The sequence below is a fragment of the Quercus robur genome, chromosome 2, assembly GCF_932294415.1.
Source record: "Quercus robur chromosome 2, dhQueRobu3.1, whole genome shotgun sequence".
Taxonomy (NCBI): domain Eukaryota; kingdom Viridiplantae; phylum Streptophyta; class Magnoliopsida; order Fagales; family Fagaceae; genus Quercus; species Quercus robur.
This window is the reverse complement of record NC_065535.1, coordinates 10,590,918-10,611,787: the sequence shown is the minus strand read 5'-3', so window position 1 is coordinate 10,611,787 and position 20,870 is coordinate 10,590,918. Positions and strand designations below refer to the sequence as shown.

At 31.8% G+C, this 20,870-nt stretch overlaps 2 protein-coding genes across 3 annotated transcripts in view; both read right to left on the bottom strand.

Annotated features, from left to right (window-relative positions):
- The window catches only part of LOC126712308 (uncharacterized), a 23,355-nt gene extending 2,485 nt beyond the window's left edge, over positions 1-20,870 (bottom strand). Inside the window, exons 1-5 of one of the 2 annotated variants that reach the window (XM_050411594.1) lie at positions 20,500-20,870; positions 20,153-20,293; positions 19,344-19,463; positions 17,886-17,981; positions 17,323-17,772 (exon numbers count right to left, since the gene is read on the bottom strand). In XM_050411594.1, the coding sequence (XP_050267551.1) occupies positions 17,668-17,772; positions 17,886-17,981; positions 19,344-19,463; positions 20,153-20,293; positions 20,500-20,718 (681 nt within the window). In that variant the 5' untranslated portion in view covers positions 20,719-20,870 and the 3' untranslated portion in view covers positions 17,323-17,667. Of the gene's footprint in view, positions 1-17,322; positions 17,773-17,885; positions 17,982-19,343; positions 19,464-20,152; positions 20,294-20,499 lie in introns of those variants that run through there. The other variant, XM_050411595.1, reaches the window with a different exon arrangement.
- LOC126712307 (uncharacterized) lies at positions 272-3,137 on the bottom strand. Its single transcript, XM_050411593.1, has 5 exons — positions 2,720-3,137; positions 2,366-2,506; positions 1,350-1,469; positions 866-961; positions 272-752 (listed from the first exon to the last, which is right to left on the bottom strand). Exons 1-5 carry the CDS (start codon positions 2,936-2,938, stop codon positions 648-650), a joined length of 681 nt encoding a protein of 226 aa, XP_050267550.1. The 5' UTR covers positions 2,939-3,137; the 3' UTR covers positions 272-647.

Genomic DNA, 20,870 nt, shown 5'->3' with positions numbered 1-20,870 from the left:
TCATAAGATACCTAATTCCACTAATATATTCAATCCCAAATCCATTAAAACCCTATTACTCAATGCCCTAATTTTCATTGAATAAATTTTATTAAAGTTATTTTGTACATGAGCAATCGCAACCGTTAATTAAAGGTATTGGGATTTTGTTGTGAAGTACATGGTGGCGCTCAAAGATGAAGGAGATCATAATGGCTAAAAAAGGGGAAAAGAGAACAAAAAGGTGATGAAGAAAAACAGATGTCCACAACAGAGAGAGAGAGAGAGAGAGAGAGAGAACAAAGACACATTTTTAAAATTTGAGAAAAACAAAAACAAAAACTACATCATCTAAAGGGTAGTTGACACAAAATATGAAAAGACGACATTAACAATAATGTAAACTTTTTGATGAAATCACCAAAGTTAAAGTTACAAACAAAAAAGACAAATATTAATTAACTCAAACTTAAGAGGCGTGTATTGGATTTCAAGATTTTATCCTTATTTCTTTGTGTGATAAATGAATTCTTAGTTGTTGATTATCTTCATAAATGATTTGTGCAATATAGTTGGTTGACGAGTTCGACCGTAGGCAGGAACTTTGACTTCTTGATGATCACAATATTCTGCCATAGCCCATTTCAGTTTTTGGGTTCAAATAGGTTTTACGCGACTTTTTTACTAGTCCTCTTTGTCAATTTGTATTTCACCATCGCTGCGATTTTGTAAAACCAGAAGGCACTAACCAATTGCAAGCCCAATGCCATTGCCTAAACAACATGATGAACACACATGAATTATTTGAGGAAGTAACAACCAAAGAAAACAAGTTTACATACAAGTTATATTTATATCCATCGCTACATTGAGCATAGTAGCATACCTTTATGAGAAATGGATTGTTAGCCGCCAAAGTCACGTACATGAGATAAGGCCCACACCCCATCCTAGCGAATGTAAATATCATTGCAAACAAAATCTGTGCAAATTCCAAACTTAGTAATGAGTCTAATGACCATGATTTATATGGTCCATTCAAAAAGTGATATTTGGCAGCATTTGATTAGTGTATTTAGATGGGTTGCATTCAGATATGAATGATGCAAGGAATACTATAAATTTTAGGGTAAAACTTAAATACAGTAACTATAAATTTTTGTTTTTAATTGTAATGTCAAGTGAACTATTTACAATACTCAACGTGAAATACTTGCTCACTCACCTAGGTAAGACTATATTATTGTCACTACCATTGAATATTTCTATGTGTAAACACATGTTACAAATACTCATATTGCAAAACCAAGTTCTACCCTTAGCACAAACTATATAAAAGATGGTAAGAGCCCCCAAGAATTTGAACTCACATCAGCAGCAAAATTAAGGTCGGTATCTTTGTAACCAAGCTCTTTTAGAAGCTCTCTCAAGTGGAGGAAAGGGCTGGAAATTTCAGTTATCCATAATGCCACGACCATCTCTGATCCACACTACATAAAAAAGAAATGTGTGATATTACTTGGTAAAGTTGGTTAAGCATGCAAAAGCCCAAGAAACTTTTTGCAGTGAATTGGTAGAAATGATAAAGCCATTGTCTTTCTTCTAAGAAAATTAACAAACATTTAAATCATAATTTAAGGAACTGGCCTATAAGAGGAAAGCTTTTACAATTTTACAGGTATAAAATTTAATACCTAGTCTAAATTACTAATTTTTTTCCTTCAAATATATAGGATAAAGTTCAATTTGGTTCCTTAACTATTTATTGTGTCATTTAATTTAGTCCCCAAACTTTCAAAACCACGTAAATTTCATCTTTAAATCTCCTCTCCATTTAAATTTTAATGAAATTAGATAATATGTAAAATGGAACAAAAGTTAAAAGATTATTATAAAAAGTGTAAAAAATTTTCATAAATCAATTTCCATGATTGAGTACGTTGAAATTTAAATGGACATGAGACTCGAAGGGGAAATCGATATGATCTTAAAAGTTGAGGGATTAAATTAAAACAATCAATTAGTTGATTGATCATATTAAACTTTAACCAATAATTGAATAGCAAAATAGTAACTTATAAAAAAAAAAGGACCAAATTAGTTATTTAAACCTAAATTATATAATTTTTTTTAGATTAATAATTTGATCATGCTTAGATGAGAGTCTTGAGAATCAAAGCTTTTATATCTAAGTCATCAGAATCTGCTAACTAGTTGAGTTGTAAAGCTCTTAGTAAATTTTATTATATTAATTTCAACCACCTCTTTTGCTCTCTTTTCTTTCTCCTTTGTTTCAAACATATGCTAATATGGTGTCAAAACCCCATAGGAAGACATTATAATTGGCCCAAAATAACCAAAAAAAAAAAATTGTAAAGATTAATACCTTCTTATAGATTAGGCCTGCTCCAATTCCAACAATGCTGACTAGATGATGGATCGAATTGTCCAATTTGACTCGCTTGTCAAAGAGGCAACATAACAGATCATAGATCATATAGGAAAGGGTGACTGCTAGAGTTTGCATCTGCTCAGCAATCAAGTTCCCACCATCAAAATGAGAGTTACTAAAACACAACAATCACTGAATTTAAACTAGGCTCTCCAAAAGGAATTCCCTCATTAGAATTTGTTCAAGTTCTCAAGAAGAGAGTGGCTAAAGTGTGCAAAATTCTAAAAGATTTTAAATAAAACAACCTCATAACAATGGAAGAATGAAATAACTAAAGTATTAGATTACCTGCTCTGGAGAAGATTTTGAAGCCAAGGGACAAACTGGGCACCTCCAATCTTGAACAGTGAGAGAGGCTAATATTACAGCTAAAATTGCATGAATCGTTGAAACAACTCGGTTGCAGAAATCAAATGAAAGCTTAGGGAAGACCCTCCTTGTCAACAGAAATATTGTTGACCATGAAATGACTCCAAACACAACTAAATTCATAATATTGTCTTCCATGTTTGTACTTTTCTTAGCAGAATTTGGCTTTAAACAAAGGTACCCAACTAAAAATATTTCAGAAACAAAAGAAAGAAGTCAATTGGTTTCAATCAAATGCACGTGTATGCATTACTAGTGTTTCTCTTTTTTGCTAATGCATTATTAGTGTTTCACAATAAGAAATTCTATATGAAATATAATGGGTTTCGTTTGTATTTTGTCAAGTATATAAAGGGTTTAGTCGTTGTAACTTGTAAAGTGCAAATTTAAAATAGATAGCAATAATTTCTAGTTAGAAATTTGTTGGTTCGTCGCAATCAGAATAGGAATTAGGTGGTAGCTATGGTAGGTTAGTTTAGTTGTATGTTTTAGTAGTCTAGACCAAAAATGTGCTTCTAATAATTTCTGACCATAAACTTGTGAAATACCGTATATAGATTGTTGCGTTGCATAGCCGCATAGCCACATGCTACGCTTACCCAAAAAAAAAAAAAATAGCCACATGCTACTATCAAAAAAGGAAATTTATTATAGGGTTATAGAGTCATAGTCATAGATGACATTTTTGTATTTGTTTTTGGTGAGTACTATTAATTGGGAAGACATTGACGTTATTAATGTTTTCCATTTCATGTGCTTCTGGAAAATTTTAAATTAAGGGATATAGCAGGTGAATCATTTCCAGCTAGGCTGGGAGAGGATCCGATCTCTCAAGTCTCAATAATGAGCTCCCGAGTCCTGACATGTCTAAAACTTGTTTGGTTGAACTTATTTTCGGATAACATTTTTATACTTTTACATAATAAGTTTGGATTGGGATGGAGAATTAAAATTATTTTATTATTTAGCTTATTTTTACTACTATTTATGGACTCCATTGCATTTTTTGGTACTATTCATAAGTACACTATATTATTTCAACTAACTTTTACTTTTATTTACAGTATTTTCAGCAATAAGTTTTCAATTTCAACTAAATAAGCGGTATCCAAACACACCCTAAATACACTTATAAAATAAACTTATGGTAATGCACACCTTTTCTTTTTGAGGGATAGGGTTAAGGTACGGTAGTTTAATAAAATAAAATAACAAGTTATTGTGGTTTATTTTTGGCCCTAAAAGTCTTTGGGAGGATTTTATTTTAACTCTTTATGTCTCAAAATTTTTATTTTAGCATTCTCAAAGAAACAAAAATTGGTAATTTATGTTTAAATTAATTTTTATATTAATTCTTTTGTTTGTTTTTGTTAGTAATCTGACTAATAAATGCTCTTCATATTGTTGTGAAACGCATGAATTTCATTGTTTTAGTTTTAAAAAATAGGATTAGTTCAAGTTACACATAATGTAATTTTAAAGAATGTACAACATTTAATACCTTTTTATGGAATAATAATTTGAAAATCTCACTGATGAATTATATGTTCTATATGTTCTTAACATGCATGCCAATCAGACTTTATTTACTACTAGTATTATGCCTGTGCGATGCACGGCTTAATAAAAGAATTATATATAAATTATAAAATATATATTTTGATAATATAATTAAATTTAATAACAAATAAAATAGTAAAAATATTTTAAAGATTATGGCAAGTTTTAAATTTCTAAATGCTTTTAGTAGTAAATGGGCCGGGCTTTGCATGGTTTTGTCATAAACTTATAACATGAATAATTTTATTGAGAAACAACAATTAAAGATTGAAGAGAAATGCTATACCGGTCGGACTAAGACATAACTTTTACTTATTCAAATAACAATTAAGGTGTTGGAGGGTGAGGAACAACAAATAATAATAACATACCAGCATAATAACATTTATATTTAATTAAAATGAAGCACTTGCATCTCAAAATGTCAAATTAATATCAACACTAAACATGCTAAGATGTTTATGTTAATTAATGTAAATAAGCATAAAATTAATATCAACATCTAACACCCTACAATTACATGAATTATGATTAAAATTGACCTAATATTTTTACTTTAACCCCAAGCAATCATCCCGAATTTACAAATTAAAACTACCCAAAATTATAAAATTTAAAAAAAAAAATTGAAAGAAAAATTCACAATAACACACACATAAATATATAGACACAAAGAAACTCTGAATTCAATAATTACAAACAATATTAATTTCTAAACATTAAAAAATCTAGAATTAGAGTGAAAGTAAAGATACTCAAATGAAAATTGAATTAAATTTGACAGCAAGGAGGGAGGCTGCGAAGTCATGGAGATTTCACATCACCTTAAATATCCATTATTTTTACATCGCCCTTTTTATATTTAATCAATTTTTTGTCTCCATTCTTTGTGGAGTGATGTTCATTATCATGGTTTTGGATGCTCAAATCTTGGTCTCATGGCTACCTGTGGGATCTACACATATTGGAAAACAGATCTTTCAAAAAGTGACTAAGATTTTTGTTAAAATTAATCTGTTAGTTTTCATGGAAGATGGACAATTGATTCTGAAGACCATAATAAGCATATAAGTTAGATCAAAGTTAACAAAAATAACTTAAACAAAAGGCAACCCACACACAAAACATATTCAATTTGATGAAAAAAAAAATAAAGAAGGGAATTTTATGAAAAAACAAAAAGAAGAAGGCAAATACATACATGCAAGTTTCATAGGTGAGGTAAGTATGAGAAGGAAAGAATACATCAAGAAAATTAAAGGATAGGGGAAAAATATACCAAACCATATATATACCCCCACTTTTATATTAGATAATTTTAAGTTGTGAAGAAGTTGATAACTTGATATAAACAGGAAAAAAATAATAATAATTAAGAAGTTTATGTTAATTACAAATTAGTTTTTTTTTTTTTTTTTTTACTTTATCCCAAAAAAATAGTTAATGTTATTAGATTGTTATTAGATTTTTTTTTTTTTTAAGTTTACGTTAAAGTTAATAAATATTAGCTATTTTTTTGTTATTTATTCCAAAAGAAAAAAAAAATACTTTTAAATTTGTTACTTTATTATTAGGAAATAGATGATGTAGGATAAATGTTTATCCAAAAAAAAACTAATGTAAGCTAGTAAAATTGTTACTTTATAAAATTTAAAAAAGAAAAAGAAGTTCATTAGAACACTTATTGTTACTTGATCCAAATAAGTTGATAAAGATCAAAAACATGTTGTTTTTATCTAAAAACTTAAGTGAATGAATTTATTGAAAATTTTAAAAATCTAAAAAAATTTCTGCAATTTGGTGAAGCCACTTGGCGCAGCCACGGTTTCTAAGCCCAACTTTTATTATATAGTATATGATTTGATCCATAAATCTCTTTGATGCATCATTTTAAATTACAAAAACTTGAACTTTAAATATTTGATTGATACAATAGTTATTAATATTTGAACGTCTTGAAATTTTGCAAGCTTAGAAAGTAAATGAAGATATAATGTAATCTAACAATGAATTTATTAAAATTGAATGAAATAAAAAAAAAAAAAAAAAAAAATTAAATACTGTAGCATTACTTAAAAACACTAAATGTAACTTGAGTGGCATATAACAATGCACATATTACAAACTAAAATAGACAACATAGCTAATATAAAAATAGAATCAAACATAAATTAATGTTGAAGATTTTGAAAGGTAAAAGATCAAAAAGAAAACAATCACAGATCTTAAGGTCTTTTCAGTGCAGGTCCTAGAGGGCACTGGAGTGGAGAGTGGAGAGTGGAGAGTGCAGAGAACTATTATTATTTTTTTAGAAAAGCTATTATGTTTATTAGTTAGAATGATAATTATGCCTTCAAAAAAAAAGGGAAGAGAGAGAGAGAGAAGACTAGCTCGTGAACTTCAGAAAAAAAAAAATTAAAAAAAAAAAAAAAAAAAACTAGCTCATGAACAGACCAACAATCGGGTACATTAATATTATCGATTTTTTTTTTTTTTAATTTGTGGTGGTCGATCGACTGATACTCAATGCCGGCCAATGATTGAGGTACACTAGTAATTAATATCAATGCATTTATGTTAAGACCGTTGGGCGAACAAAAAGCTATGGCTATTATTCGTACTCTCTCGTTCATCGGGGAAAACAAGTTTAGAAACTCATCATCCAAGAAGGAATCTTGGATGATGCTTGGATGTTCTAAAGGTATTCGTTTAGATTTATACACTACACCTCAATGTAGGGTTCAAGCATTGGCCAAGTCATCGAAGATGTAAGGACAAAATTCAAGTTTTTCCAGGGAATCTTGTTTTAGTTTGCAAGTAAATGATGTAAAAATAAAATAAAATTAGAAATACACCCAAACACATATCCAAATTCACAAAATGCTTTAGTGTTATTTTGTGATTGATACATTTTAATTCATTTTGTTATAAGTATTCGTGATTGTCTCATGTGTAAGTATTATAATTTAATCACAAGTTGACCCATAAACATATTGTAAAATTAAATATGAGTTTGCGTGTGTTCGAGTAGTTTTAATATCTAACTAAAAAAGCATACTGTGATTATAGTAATTAGCTTAATTAGTAAAGTTTTTTTTACCAAAAAAAAGTATTAGTAAAGTTTTCACTATTCATGCACCAAAAGTAAATTGGTGTTTTAACCTGATAATAAAAAATAATCATTTATTAATCATATGTTCTCAGCTGAATTTCTATTGTATCTCTAAAAAATTTTATAAAAAATAAAAAGAAAGAAGAACACAAAGGAGATGATTTTAAATCTCTTAATCTCTTTTATTTTTAGTCAATGTGGTATATGTGACATTTTTTTTTTTTTGAAAATCGAATATTTGAGTCATTTGACATTTATTTAATTTTGTATGGTTTTTTTTACGACCATTAAATTTCTAAAATGTCATGTGTCTTATATATGAGTTAAAATTAGAGGATTCAAAAAAGAGACCTGTGGGGCCTAAAATTTGAAATCCCAGCCCGTTTCACATTAATGGCCCAAAACCCAAGCCGAGGAGCCATACTGCCGAGGAGGTATGAGGAGAACCCCTTGATGGCCCAATAATATAGCCGAGGACAACCTCACTCTCAAAGCCTCACAAAACGCCTGAAGGAAAGGACAAACCCAGTACAAGAGCAGTACAAGCTAGAAAGCTGCCAACACCATAACGTGGAGCCCAGCACCTGACAAACCCATACCTCATACCATACTATCCAGCTTTTCCCAACCACTCTGACGTGAAGATTGATAGGACGAGTAACTGCCCCAAACAAGGAGAAACTGACACGTAGATGAAGAAAGGAAATCGAATACTAGTATAAAAGGGAAAAAAGAAAGATAAAGGGAGGGGGGGAAGACCCCCGAGAAAAGAAGGAATAAAAAGGAGGAATGGTGAAAATGTGATGCTCCTCGGATTAATTCCGAGGAGTCAAACCTTCCAAACTACATTGATGCAAGGCTCAGCTATACAGTCCAAACTCATCTTTGTATGATCGCTCACGAAACCGGGACCAGACCGAAACCCCAGCTCCCAAAGGCAGGCCTTTCCAAACCCATTCTCTACAAATTATATTGTTCGGGCCCTTTACACACGAGCCCAACGTCAGCCTTGAGTCGTTAAAAATCGTGTCCCTACAATTGGCGCCGTCTGTGGGAAGGCTTGCACATTGGCCCAGGTGGCGGTGGAGTCAACTCTCTAGCAAGTAGAAGTTCGTGGGGTTTCCTCCCTCTCCGGCGACATGCAGTTGTTGCTCCGACATAAACTTCTGCTAGGGGCTACGCCCTGCAGTGCCAACGGCACGGGCAGCTCTAGGGGCTTCCGGCCTCAAGCCAACTTTCCCCGCCATGGTCTAGGGGCTGACCTTCGAAAAACAAATAAATATACAAAAAAGAAACTATAAGTTTTGGACAGAACCAAGGCCTTGCATGGTCCTCGGACTCAAGCTTATGGGGAAACCAAGTACTCAAAAGAAAAATCATAAGTTTTGGACAGAACCAAGGCCTTGCATGGTCCTCAGACTCAAGCTTATGGGGAAACCAACTACTTAAAGGAAAAACTACGTTACATGCAGCTTAGAATCTATCCGAGGAGAACTCTCCATTAACAATTGGGTTAATCCCTAAACTGCATGGATTCCCAAGTCTGCTCTCGGATCCTCAGTACCAAAGGGATTGATGCAATGTAGAGCAATATGTTACCAAAAACACAATCGGAGTCCCTTACTGCTCGGTTACCCCCTCGGATGAATTATTTAGAGTTTATCGTTCTCGGACGGTCTCCTCACACGTATTGCGGAATATTCAGCTGTTATCTCGGTTAGTTTCCTAAGTTTCATTTACTGTGAATTATCGTTATTATGCCTGGTAATGTCGGTAAATTAGAATTAGTCGGATTATGTTTTAAGATTTTCTGCACTAAGTATCATTGAAGAAAAACATACATGGAGCACACCCATTCACAAAATAGTGTTGCAAAAAAGAAAAATATTCAAAACAAGTAAATAAATTCCTCTTTTATTAAGACAAAGAAATAGTACAGCGTACAATGAAAAGCTGGAATCGGCTTATATTAAAGCTAACTACATAAGCGAAAAGAAAGATACAAGAGAATAAAGAGAGCCGAAGAAGTAGTACAGAGGAGAGGTTGGCTGCTGTTCCCAGACGTTGTTCAAGGAAAACCATTTCTCAACACTTTTACATGCCTATAACTCAGGCAGCCAAAGAGCCCAACTCGGGGCCTGCACCGTTGAAGAAAAGGCGTAGAGAACCCGACTTCGGGCTAGCGGAGCTAAAAAAAAGGTGCAAGGAACCCAACTTGAGGCCAGCATCGTTGAAGAAAAGGTGCAGAGAGCCGGAAGTTGATGGGCCTCCACGGAACCACGCCTGCGGTATCGCAGACGGCGCTGATGGCGGAAAACCTTTCTTCTGACACACCAAAAATCCAGTGTGACCAGAACCTGCTTCGGATTTTGACTGAAAGAGGGGAGGGTACCGTTCCCACCATATCCAAGCGGGAGGACACCTTAAATCTGTGCCTCCCCTGCCCAGACCACATCACTTTAAGTCTTGGAAGGGTCCGGTGCCTTTGTGGCGGGTGAAGTTCCTCCACCTCCACCCAAGCCTCAAACATATGGCACAAAGGGAAGATGACACTGGAGGAGGGAACTGGTTATGGACAAAGGGTTATGATTCTGAAGAGAGTAGAAGGGTTTATATGGCAGGAGAACAACCACATGTCCTACTTATATAAAGGGTAAGGAGGTGTCATGTAATTTAATTTGAGCAGATTCCCAAGACACGCTGCAGACAAGGCAGCTCTGGCACAATTTCCAACGCTATCCACCACCACAAGATTTAAAGGTCCTCATGAAGTCGCGCCTCGAAGACTGAAATGACGAAGGGCACTGCGCGGATGAAGAATAAAGTAATGCCTCTTAATTCGGCACATCTCCCACGCAAATGGAAGGACACAAACAGCAATAAGACACGGAACTTGAACAAGTCACGAGGTGGGCTCAGCATCACCAAAACCCTCCTTCCCAACTAAAAGTCGGGAAGCAGGATTTCGAGGGGCTATTGTGGGGTCTGAAATTTGGAATCCCAGCCCGCTTCACATTAATGGCCCAAAGCCCAAGCCGAGGAGCCATACTGCCGAGGAGGTATGAGGAGAACCCCTTGATGGCCCAATAATATAGCCGAGGACAACCTCACTCTCAACGCCTCACAAAACGCCTGAAGAAAAGGACAAACTCAGTACAAGAGCAGTACAAGCTAGAAAGCTGCCAACACTATAACGTGGAGCCCAGCACCTGACAAACCCATACCTCATACCATGCTATCCAGCTTTTCCCAACCACTCTGACGTGAAGATTGATAGGACGAGTAACTGCCCCAAACAAGGAGAAACTGACACGTAAATGAAGAAAGGAAATCGAATACTAGTATAAAAGGGAAAAAAGAAAGATAAAGGGAGGGGGGGGGGGGAAGACCCCCGGGAAAAGAAGGAATAAAAAGGAGGAATGGTGAAAATGTGATGCTCCTCGGACTAATTCCGAGGAATCAAACCTTCCAAACTACATTGATGCAAGGCTCAGCTATACAGTCCAAACTCATCTTTGTATGATCGCTCACGAAACCGGGACCAGACCGAAACCCCAGCTCCCAAAGGCAGGCCTTTCCAAACCCATTCTCTACAAATCATATTGTTCGGGCCCTTTACACACGAGCCCAACGTCAGCCTTGGGTCGTTAAAAATCGTGTCCCTACAAGACCCTACCCCAAAAGTATATTATTTTAGTTAGCAAAATTCTCAAACTTCTATTTGGACTTATGCATGAAAATGTAATTAAATTCTGAAATTAAATAAAATGATTAGCATTTTTTTTATTAAAAAAATGTTATCACCAATGAACCTATGGCTCAAGTGGTGCCTCAGTAGTCGGTGCCACTCCCATTAACAAGTGCGATCCCAAGGTTTAGTTTCATTTACTTTTTATGATATATATGTGTGTAATACCCGGAAAAAAAAAATAATAATAAAAGGAGGGCTATTTAAGTAAATTTGTTTATGGGGTTAATTTTTATAATTAATATTACTAAGGGGGTTTTAGAAAATAAGGTTGAAACCCTAGTTATATATAGTCTAATTTAAGTCAGCGTATACTAACAGATGTTTTGAGAGAGAAGACTATCCAAAATACTCAAGTAGAGAAGGTTTGACTGCATAATTGAGGTAAGAGCCTAAGAATCTCTCTCTTGTCAAATCTAAGCTTATTTGGAATTAGAGTTTTTTTTTTTTTTTTTTTATGTGGATATTTTGATCAATAGTGAAACTATTTAATTATTCAAAAGTTTCAGGGCCTGTAGAGGAATTTAAGTAATGTTGTTTGTAATTTTTTGAAATATGTGTAGGTGAAAAAGTGTGTGAAAATATATAAGGGGGTTTTAGAAAATAAGGTTGAAACCCTAGTTATATATAATCTAATTTAAGTCAGCGTATACTAACAGATGTTTTGAGAGAGAAGACTATCCAAAATACTCAAGTAGAGAAGGTTTGACTGCATAACTGAGGTAAGAGCCTAAGAATCTCTCTCTTGTCAAATCTAAAGCTTATTTGGAATTAGAGTATTTTTTTTTTATGTGGATATTTTGATCAATAGTGAAACTATTTAATTATTCAAAAGTTTCAGGGCCTGTTTAGTAGAGGAATTTAAGTAATGTTGTTTGTAATTTTTTGAAATACGTGTAGGTGAAAAAGTGTGTGAAAATATATATAATATTGTTTAAAAACTGAAAATATGTTGTTTAGATAATTTACCAAGCAGGCTTTAATGATGCAAGCAAAGAAAGTTTAGATTTATATTTTAGTCAATTGGACGCTACTACCTACAAATTTTTCTGTGCTCAGCATTTTAAAATTTATATATATATATATATATATACACACACACACGCTCCGTAGCAATAAGTGTAGCTGGAACTTGTAGATTTTAGATGTGATGGGTCTAAGGAAGAAAGTTTAGATTTATATTTCGGTCAATTGGACGCTACTGCCTACAAAATTTGCTGTGCTCAACATTTTAAAATTTTTTGTATATTTATATGGGTCATGCTAACGAGTACCCTTAGAGCACTCATTAATAATCTATTTTAAGAAAGTTTTGATACCACTTTTATAGAAAATGAAAAAAATTGTCAAAATATTAATTACTTTTTTTTCATTTTCCATAAAAATTTTCTTTAAATAGATTATTAACCAGTGTCCTTAGGACACTTATTAGCATTTTCATATATATATATATATAAAAAGTCCAGTTAATGTGTACCCTAAGAGCATACACTAAATTATCTATTTTTTGAAAATATCTTTTTAAAAATTAAAAAAATTATCAATATTTTTTCAATTTCTAAAAAAAAATTTCAAAAATATGCACGGACACATATTAAAAAAATCCATATATATATATATATATATATATACACGCGCCGTTGCGATAAGCGTAGCTGGACTTATTTTAGGCGTGATGGGTCTAAGGGTCAACTTTCTGCACAGTTTCAGCAAAAAAAAAAAAAAATTCCTGCACAGTTTGGTTGTTTAAGAAACTGTGCCCGAATTGATGGAATTGGGGAAAAAAACAAGAAACTTTAATAGGTGCTATATAGCCTTAAAGAAAAAAATAAGAAAAAGGAATGAAGAAGAAAAAAAGCTGTAAAGTAAGTTTAGCAGACGTCCTTGTCTTTTCTAGTGGGACATAATACTACTACTAGGTGCTATAGCCTTATCTTTTAAGGCATAAACGGTGGCAGGATATATATATATAAAAATAAAGAAAGAAAAATATTATGATTAGATGAAATTTTGGTATGAGATAATCAGACAATTATGAGCTATTTTTAATAGTTTTTCTTTTAGTCACATACTGTTATAAGTCTTTTTTGAATTATATGATTATTGAGTAAATGGTACTTGTAAATTGTTAGGTGCGATCTAAGGATTTTAGAGAAAGTGTCAAAGAGAAGTTCTTATGATGGGCTAGTTGAGATAAGTAACCTTATCTTAATTAGTTTTATTTTGCGTATTTCAACTACTGAAAATTGTTTACAGTTATTACAATTTTATTTCTATTGTATTATTGATTTCAAGTAAAGAATTATCACAAATATATCTGATTACTAAATATATGAGGTATTTTATTTAATTGGTTTTAGCTATAGTGATTCAAAGTAAAGAATATAAAATTTCCACAAATATATATCATTGAATATAAGATTTATTTTTATTTATTTATTTATTTTAGCTATATTGATTTAAAGTAAAGAATGTAGAAATATCACAAATATATTTGAATATTGAATATATGATTATATATATATGTATTTGAATAAGATTTATGTTTGTTAGAAACTATGATGTTATATATATGATTATGGACAATTTGACTATAAATTGGTTCTGATACTCAACCAATGGAGGTTATTCATTGGTACTCTGATATCCAAACTAATGGGGGTTATCCATTGGTACTTTGGTACCCAACCAATGGAGGTTATTTATTGGTATTCTGATACCCAAACCAATGGAGGTTATTCATTAGTACTCTGATAACCAAACCAATGGAGGTTATCCATTGGTACTCTAATACCCAGCCAATGGGGGTTATTTATTGGTATTCTGATACCCAAATCAATAGAGGTTATTCATTAGTACTCTAATAACCAAACCAATGGAGGTTATTCATTGGTACTCTGATGCCCAATCACAAGGATATAGTGTGACCATAGTCATAAGATTGTTAAGAATATGAATTACGTTTGAAGTTTTGAACTATTTTGAGTCCTTAAAAATACATATGTGATTTTGGCAATGTTTGATGTAGTTGAACTATTTTGAGTCACTAAAACTGTTTATGTGTTTTGGAACCTATTGTAAGTTATAGCCTTTGATATATGAAAAACTGACTATTTTCTAAACCATTTATGATATATTTGTAAGATTAAAGTATGTAATATTTTTGTAACTTATTATTTTAAGACAATGAATCTTCTTCAGTTTTTTTAAAACACATAATATGTTACAACTTTTGAAGACTCATATTACATCTTATTACTTTACAAATCTATTGCTTGATAGAACTTATTATGATTTTGGTTATTTATTGAGTTGTCAACTCACCCCTTTTTCCCCTCCAGTTTCAGATTGTGAAGAATAGCAAGTTTTAGGAGTTTTGATGTTGTATTGTGAGCAGGAAAAGAAGTTTAGTGATTTTGGGATTAGATGATCTTCTAATAGTTTTATATTTATTGTCCAATTGGCATCATGTACATGAGGTTTGAATTTTGTTCCTATTAAATTATTGGAAATCTATTTCATAAAGAAATTGTTGAGGTATTTTGGATTTATTTGATTTAAATTTTGAGGATAAATTTTAGTGACTAAGAAGGCCTTGCACACTTGTAGGGTGCTTACTTTATAAGCATGCATCAGTTGTCATGTGCCTATCTTTATACTTGGGTTTGGGGCATGACTTTGTGTGTGTGTGTGTGTGTGTGTGTGAGGGAGATAATATAATAGTACAATAAGGTTAGCAGTTTGAATCTTAAATGTGTTCATTAAAAATACCAAAAATGACCAATTGAGTCACAACACCCATTGCCTCATTGGGGGATTTGATTCCTCTTCAAAGAAAAAAAAAAGTATAATCAATGCGGATGAAAAGAGGTTCAATAGCAATACTAGCCAATGAGCCTCAAAGGTTGTTGTCCATTTATTAAGTCTAATTTTGATGGTTTAGGCTTGGTGGTGCAACTTTTTTTTGATGCACATGTGCATCGTATTCTCTGCAAACAGGATACAAATAAGCTTTGTCCTTAATCTTATCCTTTGAACTAGAACTGAATATGATTTATGATCTAGTGGACATACAATGATAGGATTATTTTAGTTATCTTTCTTAATTGAATTTTTTGGAGCAATTAAAAAAAATTTGACTCTATTAAGAAATAAGAATGTGATTAGATAAAATGTTTTGCTGACTGCATTTCAAGAAAAAATTATATGGAGGATTGAAGAATTAAACTTAGGTTTTATTCATGGGTTGATTTGGTTACAAACCACAACGATTGTTTATAAATTTATAAAAAATAAATAAAATAAATAAAAAAAACCCACGATTTTGTAATTTGACTTCATTCTATGAGGTTACGGGTCCGCTCTACCTTAACGCAAAGGACTATAATTAGATCAATGAAAATAACTACTCAATTACGTTTAACTAAAACGCAACTACATACGCTACAAGACAATGAAATTAATCTATCGAAACTAACTTCCAAATAGGACATAGGAATTACAACAACACGATGTAATAGATCTAATTAAGAAGAACCTACAAGATACAGAGTTAATTACTTGCATCAACACCTCGACAAGACTACGCATATTGCTAAACTAACAAAATACAAGTGAAATAACAACAACAAAAACACATTTTGGGATATGTTTTTGCTTGGGATACAAGCCTCTATTTACACTAGAGATTTTTAAAAAATTTAATGGTTATTTATAATGCATGAAACTCTATCCTTAATCTTTTATGACACTTATACCTTGAGTTATCATCACATGTTGATTTTTTTTTTTTGGTTTGTTATGATAACCTAATAACTAGTGCACTTTACTTCTCTTATGGTTGATTTAATGAGAAATTGTCATCTCATCATCACATGTTGAGCATGTTATACTATTACCGTTGTGATCGTCTAATATTTATAAGGCGCCTTGTTTCTCCTTGGTGTCACTTGTCAATTAATTATGATGCTAAGAAGTCCTTCTTATTAATTACTAAACAAAGAATGAAAACAACAATTTGCATAGACAATAAAAGCAGAAAAAACTTATGAATCAAAAGAAAAAAGAATACCCTTTTGAACATACTCAGTTTTCCTTTCAAAAAAAAAAAAACATACTCAGTTTATATATACAACTGAAATGTTTTGAAAAAACAGTTTAGATTATAGTTTTGGGATAAGATATCTTGTGTACCATTTCTGTAAACATTTTTTTTCTGAATGAATAATTGAATACTCCTTAAAAATAGAGGAGGGATCAGTTGACAACTTGATCTACAGCCCTCTATTGCTGATCTTAGGATTTTCAATATATCATATTATTCAACCAAAGCATCCAACCAAGAAAAATCAAATAGATGACTGAGCTTAATGAATGTACGAACAATGGAATACATTACGCTGGGCTAATACTAATACAACCCATGAACCAAAAAGGAGTTTTGGATTGGTTATCAGCCAAAATGGGCCAATATTGGGCCAACCTAGATTCAAGGTGACCTTAGCCCATGCTTCTTAAAGGTACCAAACACAGTGTTAGGGGCAGTTAAAAGCGTTAATGTTTGACTTAGAACGGAATGAACTACGGTTTACTTTGGTTAGCTTTTTTAAGCTCGGCTTTTTAAAAAAGTGATGATTTTAAAAAGTGTTGTATGGAATTAATTTTTTTTTAAATAGAGTATTTAGTAAAAATTATATAAATTTTTTTAAAAAAAGTATTTGGCTAATACTTATAAAACTAGTGGTTTGAGGTATAAATAATCATAAAGGACAAGATATATTATTATCATTATTATTATTATTAACTTCTCTATACTCTTTCAATTTTTCTTAGAATGGAATACACACTCATTATCTTAAAATCTAATAGTTTCGATTGTATAAATATTTGCAATAAATTTTTATTGAGACTTATCTTTTTCTTTTTGTAATTATTATACTCATTAATTATTAATAGTAACAACTCTGATAAAAAAAAAAAAAAAAAAAAAATTCCTTGTTATGGGCACAATATTTTCATAAAAATTTCACAATAAAATCTATATGAAAAATTGTGAAAAATGTCAATAGCACTATTTTTTTCTCTAAAGAAAAATAGCACTAATTTAAAAAGTCTAGGGATACAATAAAATGCACAACTCAAGGAAAAAGGCTAGTCTAGCCATATTTACATTATACCTCAAAATGACTAGTAACAATTGAGGCTTATTGTAGTTATTAATAAAGTTTAGATCTATCTAATAAATACCAGATATTGAACCCATCACACAGCTACACAACACACACAATCAATCAAATTGGAACCTCACAGTTATGATCAGTTATGATCTACATAAATGATTTGAGCAATAAGGTTGGCCAGCGAGTTCGACCACAGGCAGGACTTTGAATTCTTGATGATCACAATATCAGGTTATAGCCCATTTCAATTTCTCGGTTCAAATAGGTTTTACGCAACTTTCGTACTAGTCCTCTTTGTCAATTTGTATCTCACCATCAAGACGATTTTGTAAAACCAGAAGGCACTAACCAGTTGCAAGCCCAAAGCCATTGCCTAAACAATGCGATGAACACACATTAATTATTAGAAGAAGATACAACCAAACAAAACAAGTTCACAGACAACTTAAATTTATATTCATTGCTATATAGAGCATAGTAGCATACCTTTATGAGAAATGGATTGTTAGCAACCAAAGTCACATAAGTGAGATAAGGCCCACCGCCCATCCTGGCGAATGTAAATATTATTGCAAACAAAATCTGTGCAAATTCCAAAGTTAGTAATTCCCCTGATTTATATAGTCCATTCCAAAACTGATGTTTGACAGCATTTGATTGGTGTATTTAGATGGGTTGCATTCATTCATGAATGATGCTAGGATACTTTAAATTTTAAAAGGTAAACCTTAGATGAAGTTATTTAGGTGTAATATATTAAGTTTTTTAATTAAATTCAAATATGGTTGTATTAATCAATAAAACATAAAATAAATTTTTTTTCTAAGGATTATCAAATTTAATGTAACAATGTGTTTGAATTTAATAGGAAAACTTAATGTACTGCACCAATTAAAAAAAAAAGTAATTTGAACATTTTTTTATTAGGTTGTTGAAGTCCATCAATAAAAATCCATTGTATATTACATGGACTTGGATTTTGGTGAAATCGTATTGGTTGTATTTGTGGATGAAGCTTCAATAAATTTAGTGACAAAATTTTCACAATTATCAATAGATTTGTTGTGATTGGTACATAACGAAGATTATGTTAATGATAGACCCTTATGAATGAGTAACTCTTAAGAGTTCTCGGAGCACAGATAATGGTGTTTCATTCTCTCGCATTCATAGTGGAATTCACTCATTAAATTCATGGTATGGTCTACCACGAATGTGAGAGAAGGGAACACAATTTCTCCGTAATCTAAGAATTTTCTCATGTTACCATCAAAAACTTTTGTTAACAAATGTTATTAGTGTCTTATGGGTAGAAGTTAAGATCCATTTAATACTTTATAAAATAAAATCTTTGTACATTTTTCAACCACACAAAAAAAAAAAAAAAAAAAAAATCAAATAGGGCATATATATTAAAGAAAAACACAAACAACCGTAAAGAATTTGTTAGTGCACATAAATAAATTATAGTTAATTGTATTTTTCATTTTGAGAAAAATATACATTACAACTTATATTGAACAATAGTATCTAATTATCTATTGTTAAATTTTTTTTTTTTGCTCATAATTAGGAAGTCGTATGTAAAATTCAAAGTAAACTTTAACAACATTATATCATATTATATTAAAGTTGAAATACAATAAGAATCCAAATTAAATCCAATTTATTTTTTGATTGCTGTCTAATTATGTGTCATATGTCCAATTTAATTTTCTTAATTTAGGTGTTTAATAACCTATTTATAATACTTAATGCAAATGCCAAGATAACCACCTCACTCACCAAGGTAAAACCACATCATCGTCACTCGCTACTATTGAATATTTCCATGTGTAAACACAAACTACAATCTAGATGTATACTAATATTGCAAAACCAAGTTCTACCCTTAGCACAAACTATAAAAAAAGTTGGTAAGAGCCCCCAAGAATTTGAACTCACATCAGCAACCAAACTAAGGTCGGTGTCTTTGTAACCAAGCTCTTTGAGAAGCTCCCTTAGGTGGAGGAAAGGGCTGGAAATTTCGGTTATCCATAATGCAACGACCATCTCTGATCCACACTACATAAAAAAGAAAAGTGTGACATTACTTGGTAAATTTGGTTAAGTATGCAAAAGCCTAAGAAACTTTTTGCAACGTTGGTCAATTTCATCTTTAAATCTCCTCTCCATTTAAATTTTAACAAAACTAGTTAATATTTCAAATGGAACACAAGTTTAAAGGTTATTATAGAAAGTGTAAAATTTTAAAATAAATTAATTTCAACCATTGATTATGTGTGAAATTTAAATGGAAATGAAACTCAGACATGATTTTAAGGGTTTAAATTAACACAATCGATTCAATTTTTTAGTTGATCAACCATATTAAACTTTATCCAATAATTGAAGGCTGAAATAGTAACTCTAAAAAAAATCAAATTAGGAATTTAACCTTTAGATCTGTCTTAATTAGCTGATAATCTTGAGAATCAAAACTTTTATACCAAGTTAGGTTCCTAACTCTCCAAAGAACTTCCGAGTGAACCTTCACCCTATATTTGGATGAAGAAAGATGAGAAAAGAAGAAAGAAGAAGAAAAAGTGAAAAATATTAGAATATACTAAATTTTACTAGTATATTGATTCCAAACCACCTCCTTTACTAATTTTTTTTTTATTTTTTTATCTCCTTTGTTTCAAACGTGTCAACTCCATAGGAAGACAAAATTATTGGCCCAAGATAACAAAAAAAAATGTAAAGATTAATACCTTCTTATAGGCTAGGCCTGCGCCAAATCCAACAATGCTAACTAGATGATGGATCGAGGTGTCCAATTTGACTTGCTTGTCAAAGAGGCAACATACCATATCATAGATCATATAAGAAAGGCTCATTGCTAGAGTTTGCATCTGCTCAGAGATCAAGTTCCCACCATCAATATGAGAGTCACTAAAACACAACAATCACTAAATTTAAACTACGCTCTCCAACAGAATTCCCTTGTTAGAATTTGTTCAAGACCTCAAACAGAGAGTCACTTAAGTGTGAAAAGTTCCAAAAGATTTCAAAAACACAACGCCATAAACAATGGAAACAAACACGTTAGATAAAATACCTGCTTTGGGGAAGATTTTGAAGCCAAGGGACAAACTGGGCACCTCCAATCTTGAACAGTGAGAGAGGCCAATATCACAGCTAAAGTTGCATGAATCGTTGAAACAACTCGGTTGGAGAAATCAAATGAAAGCTTGGGGAAGACCCTCCTTGTCAACAGAAAAATTGTTGACCATGAAATGACTCCAACCACAACTAAATTCATAATATTGTCTTCCATTTTATACTCCTCTTAACAGAATTTGGCTTCAAATGAGGATATCCTCAAAATATGTCAGAAAAAAACAAAGAAGTCAATTGGTTTCAATCGAATGCGATTGCACAAAATATAATGGGTATAGTTTTTTTGTTTTACTACTCGTTGAACATAAA

Coding starts and splice junctions, on each gene's coding strand:
- LOC126712307 (XM_050411593.1), bottom strand. CDS start 2,938: ATGGAAGACAATATTATGAATTTAGTTGTGTTTGGAGTCATTTCATGG. Junction 1,470..2,365: donor CAGGCCTAATCTATAAGAAG/GTATTAATCTTT, acceptor TTTTTTATGTAG/TGTGGATCAGAGATGGTCGT. Junction 753..865: donor ACAATCCATTTCTCATAAAG/GTATGCTACTAT, acceptor CATGTTGTTTAG/GCAATGGCATTGGGCTTGCA.